Raw genomic sequence first — 6,105 nt, 5'->3', positions numbered from 1 at the left:
GGCATTTATTCCTTAGAGTGATTTCCCTGCTTTGGAGGGGAAGCCTGGTCATTTCTAGGACTTGGAACTCTTTAAATACATTACTCAGTGAGAAAGCATCCTAAAGGCAAAAGCATGAAAAAGAGAGAATCCAAAAGAGAGGCAGGAATCACAATCACAAGCAGCTGGTCAGGTGAAGAAGGCCTGGGCTTTGAGTCAAAATAGTATGGGTTTCAGCCTGGCTCTGTCATTTATTCATTTTTCAGCTGTGTGGACCTTGGACAACTACCTAATCTAATTTTTCCTCTGTAAAATAGGAGGGGATCCTCCCTCCTGCCAGGGGCCAGCGCTGTGTGCTGATGGGGTATAACTAGGCTGGGAGTGCCCCCATGCCCTGTATAGGGAACAGCAGCCACTTCAATAGAAGGCCAACGTGGTCTTAAACCTGAATTGGAGTCCCTGGGAGGGGAGAGAAAAGTGTACAACAGAGGAAGGAGATGGTTGCAGGTGCTCTGGGTCTCCCAGCCTGGTTAGAGTGGAAAGAACCAGAGTTTGGGGGCAAGACAGAAACTTGGCAGAAAAATCCAAAAATAATCAAAACATGGAAGCACAAGTTTCCTATTCTGGGTTCACTTTAGCCAGCAGCCCTTCTCTTCCCAGTCCTCCCCCACCACACATACACCTGACATCTATTCCATTGCCCTTCCTCCTGAGCCTAGTCCTCAGAGACTCAGACATTCCAGGCCTTATTCATCTTGACACTATCTTGGTTACTGGCTCAGCCCTCTCCCCTAGTGACATGCACAGGTTGACACATACCACAGGATGACACACCATAGGATGACACAAGGTACACAGGGCAAGAGTGACACATATATGCATGTTTAATTCCCCCATGCACACATTCATCCACCCATTCACCCACCTCCACACACAGTCCCAGACATTCTCTATTTCTCAGTTAACTGGGTCTCTCCTGACAGTAATTGCCCCTCCTTCCTGACACATAGAAGGTGGTACACTGCCCCAGGTGGTGGCTGTGACAAGATGACTTGATGATCCCTTCTGACCTGAGTCAAATTCCAAAATTCTTTATAAAGGCTTCTAACATTCCTCCTTAAACCATAGAGTTTCTGTACATGAAAACACACATGAGTGTGTACACTCAGAACACATTCGTGCACATTCTCACACGCACTCACATCTGCATTCACACACACACACACACACACACACACACACACACACACACAGCCACTAGTGTGCTGCACCTTCCGGCTACCGCTTCTTCAGGTTTCTCTTCATGGCCAGGCTCTGTTTAGTCAGCTCACCCCCCAACCCACCACCGGGGATTTCCCTGACCACAGCCCCACCTCCACTCCCAGTCTCCCCCTTTTCCTTCCCTACCCAGCCATCGGGGGTTCCTGGGAGGGAAGGCGTCTCCCCAGAGTCGCTGCCCAGAACCACAGCTTTCCTTCCTCCACTTAGGATGGGGGAGAGAGGGGACACCCGCGAAGCCTGGGGTGACGTCGAGGGGACAGCCCCAGGGCAGGCGGCAAAGCAGCTGGGTTCGGTGGATTCTCACGGAAAATCCAGAGAGCACATTGTCGCTGCGCCCCCTGGCGGACACTGGCCCCCGACGGGCTCCCGACGCCAACCGGAGAGAGGCAGGCGGGCGGGCGCGCGTGGGAGGGCGCCCTAAGGGGAGGGGTCGACGGCCAGTGCAGGCCCGGAGGCGGGAGCCACCGGGCAGGGGGCGGGGGTGAGCCCCGACGGCCAGCCCTTCAGCGTTGGTCTCAGACGGGCGGGAGCCAAGGCCCCGCTCGCTGCCCATTGTCTGTGCGTGCCCCTGACCAGTGCGCCCTGGTGCCACAGTGCGCCCGGCGGAGCAGCCTCCTATCGTCACTTCAGCCAGTGCCGCAACTATAAGAGGCGGTGCCGCCCGCCCCACCGTGGCTGCCTCAGCCCACCAGCTGGGACCGCGAGCCATGCTGCCCGCCGCCCGCCCCCAGGGCTGTTAGAACCAGACTGCGAACTCTCACCACTGCCGCCACCGCCGCATCCCGTCCCACCGTCGCGGGCAGCAGCCAAAGCCGCCCCAACTGCAACACAGAGCGGGCAAGGCCAGGCAGGCCATGGGGCACTGGGCGCTGCTGCCCGGCTGGGTTTCTGCTACACTGCTGCTGGCGCTGGCCGCTCTGCCTGCAGCTCTGGCCGCCAACAGCAGTGGCCGATGGTGGTAAGTGAGCTGGTGCGGGGTCGCCACTTGTCTGGGGCGCAGAGCCAGGGGCCAGCCCTATCCAGCTCCCACGCTCTGGGATCGGTCCGCAGACAGGCTCCCTCCAGCGCTCGGACTTCCCTACGAGACACCGAGGGGCGCTCTGGAGCGGAGTTGCTCCAGAAAATCAAGCTCTGCTGAAGTGGGGTGAATGGTGCGGCCACGGCAGTCCACGATACTCCAGATGCGAGCCCACTCCCTTCTAGCACCGCCCTTCTTCCATGAGCCCCAAACCCAGGCTTACGGTGGTAGCCACACCACAGGTTTCCCTGCTTCAGGAAGTGAAAGGCCAGGCGTGCTTAGAAAGGAGACAAGAAGAGGGTGGGACTCCTAAGCATTTCACGCCTTGGGTGGGCATGGATTGCAGGCCAGGACTTCTTCACCAGGCTGCCTGGAACATGCTCTGAGAGCCAAGGTGGACATCTATTTTCCGGGTTCCCTATGCTTCTTCCCCTGTCCAGTCTCCACACCCAGGGCCCCTAGCACCCCTAGAACTCTTGGTCTCACAAAAGTCTGGACGACCAGTCCTTTCCATCTAGCGAGCCCAGGAGAGCAGAGTCATTACCTTGTTATTGATCTCCCGCCGCTCTTTCCAGGCAAATAGCTCCAGAAACACAGCAGGGTGGGCACGACCTTTTTGGTTAGGGTAAAGGTCCCCCTTCCAGAGCCTGAGCTATCATGCGTCTCACCAGGGGCATCGTGAACGTAGCCTCCTCCACGAACCTACTGACCGACTCCAAGAGTCTGCAGCTGGTGCTGGAGCCCAGTCTGCAGCTGCTGAGCCGCAAACAGCGGCGGCTGATCCGCCAGAACCCAGGGATCCTGCATAGTGTGAGTGGGGGGCTGCAGAGCGCTGTGCGAGAGTGCAAGTGGCAGTTCCGGAACCGCCGCTGGAACTGTCCCACAGCTTCGGGGCCCCACCTCTTCGGCAAGATCGTCAACCGAGGTGGGTACCCAGGAAGGCGACGCCTCCGGGACAAGGGGAACTCGGGGTCACCCACAGGGCATGGGTGGGCGAATGCAGGGAAGATGTCCGAGGCTCCTGCAGGGTCACACAATCAACTGGCCAGGAGCTTTATGCTCAGCGCTAGCTCTGGACCAAACTCAGCCTACCAGACGCTTTCAAGCCGTACACCTCGGACACGAAGCTTAACTTTTCGGAGCCACTGCCTCAGGTAGGGTTGTGTCTTGCCTCCAGCCCAGCAAAGCTTGCTTCGCCGACGTGGGCCGAGTTTGGGCTGCACAGAGGTCTTGGCGGTGCAGAGTTCTTCCGCTCCCCTTTCTTCGTTTTTTTCTTTTCTTTTCTTTTCTTTCTGGGGTTGCCCCACTTCCACTGAGGAGCCAAAATGCGCGCTGAGTCTCTAACGCGTGATTACAACTGTGGACGTGGTTGCGTGCCCACGCACGTGCTTTCCCTATGAGACCAGCTTCCCAACACAGCCCACTGCCTGGACTCCACGGGCGCAGGCGGGGCGGAGGACTCAAGGGTCCCGAGCCCTCCACTGAGGGTGCTGGCCGCACACTGCGTGGCTCTTCGCTGATCCCTGACCCCTTCCCCCACAGGCTGTCGGGAAACAGCATTTATCTTCGCTATCACCTCTGCTGGGGTTACCCACTCGGTGGCTCGCTCCTGCTCCGAGGGCTCCATAGAGTCCTGCACGTGTGACTATCGGCGACGCGGCCCCGGGGGCCCCGATTGGCACTGGGGAGGCTGCAGCGACAACATCGACTTCGGTCGCCTCTTCGGCCGGGAGTTTGTGGATTCCGGGGAGAAGGGGCGGGACCTGCGCTTCCTCATGAACCTTCACAACAACGAGGCGGGCCGAACGGTGAGCAGGCTTGAGGAGCTCCGCACCGAAGCGGAGTGGCAGGGATCTATCTGCGCAGGGACCAATCTCCTGCTTGGGAAGTAACGGTTGGTGATAAGGCCAGGACTTAGGGTAGAGAACCAGGGGAGAGCATCCTGAGGGGACGGGCGGCTTGGAAGGAAGCCTGAGAATGGAAGGGTTAAGTGGCAGGAGGCAAAGGGTTAAGTGGCCTGGGGCCGAGGCAGGTATAACCGAAGAGGTTAGAAGTCATGTAACCCATAGAAATTGCCTACTGCCCCCTCCATTTCCAGATTCAAAAAATAAGGCTGAAAGGCCAAGACAGCGTGATATCCAAATCTCGGCGGGACGTTTCCTGCCTCCCTTCCCCAGGGCACGGCTAGGCCGGGCCCTGTGCTGAGGCCCCAGCGGCGCCCGGGAGGAGGCTGTTATGGGGATGGTGGCTCTGGCTCCGGCAGTGCCCTGGGACAGCCTTTTTTCTCTCTTTCCTCCAGACCGTGTTCTCCGAGATGCGCCAGGAGTGCAAGTGCCACGGGATGTCCGGCTCGTGCACGGTGCGCACGTGCTGGATGCGACTGCCCACGCTGCGCGCCGTGGGTGACGTGCTGCGCGACCGCTTCGACGGCGCCTCGCGTGTCCTCTATGGCAACCGAGGCAGCAACCGTGCCTCGCGGGCGGAACTGCTCCGCCTGGAGCCGGAAGACCCTGCGCACAAGCCGCCTTCACCCCATGACCTCGTCTATTTCGAGAAATCGCCCAACTTCTGCACGTACAGCGGACGCTTGGGTACAGCGGGCACTGCGGGGCGCGCCTGCAATAGCTCGTCGCCCGCGCTGGACGGCTGTGAGCTGCTCTGCTGTGGCCGGGGCCACCGCACACGCACGCAGCGCGTCACTGAGCGCTGCAACTGCACCTTCCACTGGTGCTGCCACGTCAGCTGCCGCAACTGCACGCACACGCGCGTCCTGCACGAGTGTCTGTGACTCGCTGCCTGGACTCGCCCCCAGGAGCATTCTCCTCAAGCCGCGCCCCCCCCACGGCAGATTCTCTGGCACCTAAGACCCTGATACGCACTCACCCAGTCTGTCCATCCACATCCCCGCGATTCTTACGTATCCTCCTCCCACCTGGGGACTCCTGAAACCACTTGCCTGGGGCGGTAGGAACCTTCTTGCCATCCTGATGGACCTGCCCTCACCTACCTCCCTCCCTCTCCGCGGGAGACCCCATTGCACTGCCCCCCTGCTTGGCTAGGAGGTGAGAGAAGGATTCGTCCCCTCCCCCATGGCGAGTCAGCTCCAGACGGATACCACGCCGCCGACCTCCCTGCCTCTCTCCCTCCCATTTTAACTCCGTTTTCTCCCAATGCCTACACGCCCCTGCCAAGGGTGCAGACCCTGAACACATACATGGCATCAGGGCCTTTCTCCTCCCCACCTACAGCTGAAGCAAGGGTGCCAGGGTGAAAGGGCAGCTGCAGCTGTGGTGATATGGAAAATGAAGTTGGGGGACCCAGCAGAAACACCCCCATTCTTCCAGCCCCAGTCATGGAGCCATTGAACAGCTGTGAGCCATGCCTCCCTCAGCCACCTCCTACACTTTCCTGTCCTGCCTCCTCATCAGTGTGTAAATAATTTGCACTGAAACGTGGATACAAAGCCACGAGTTTGGTTGTTGTAAATAAAACTATTTATTGTGCTGGGTTCCAGCCTGGTTTGCAGAGACCACTTTCACCCCCAACCAAATCCCTCTCCACTCTTCTCTTCTTTTGTCCTTCAGCCTTTTCTGATCCCTCTTCTCCTCTCCCCAATTTTTCAAAGATGCCTTTGCCTACTGGAATCAGCATTTCCTTCCACTGTAGCTATTAGTGGCTCCTCGCCCCCACCGATATAGTATCTATCTTCCTCTGCAGAATAAAAATCTCTATTTTTATCAATGACTCGGTAGCTTTTCCTTGAATCCAGAACACACCATTGTTTACCTCTCTTAAACAAATAGGATACAATGTTGGGGGACTGGTTG

At 58.3% G+C, this 6,105-nt stretch overlaps 1 protein-coding gene across 1 annotated transcript; it reads left to right on the top strand.

The window, feature by feature from the left end:
• Positions 1 to 2,114: 2,114 nt before the first annotated feature.
• Positions 2,115 to 5,066, top strand: WNT1 (Wnt family member 1; the record flags this gene model as incomplete). The annotated part of the gene is made up of 4 exons (XM_080659668.1): positions 2,115 to 2,218; positions 2,950 to 3,203; positions 3,821 to 4,086; positions 4,578 to 5,066. The coding sequence occupies 4 exons, from the start codon at positions 2,115 to 2,117 to the stop codon at positions 5,064 to 5,066; spliced, it is 1,113 nt and encodes a 370-aa protein (XP_080515794.1).
• Between the last annotated feature and the right edge of the window lie 1,039 nt (positions 5,067 to 6,105).

This window comes from Plecotus auritus, assembly GCF_963455305.1.
Source record: "Plecotus auritus genome assembly, chromosome: 3".
Taxonomy (NCBI): Eukaryota; Metazoa; Chordata; class Mammalia; order Chiroptera; family Vespertilionidae; genus Plecotus; species Plecotus auritus.
This window is presented reverse-complemented; position numbering and strand designations above follow the sequence as displayed.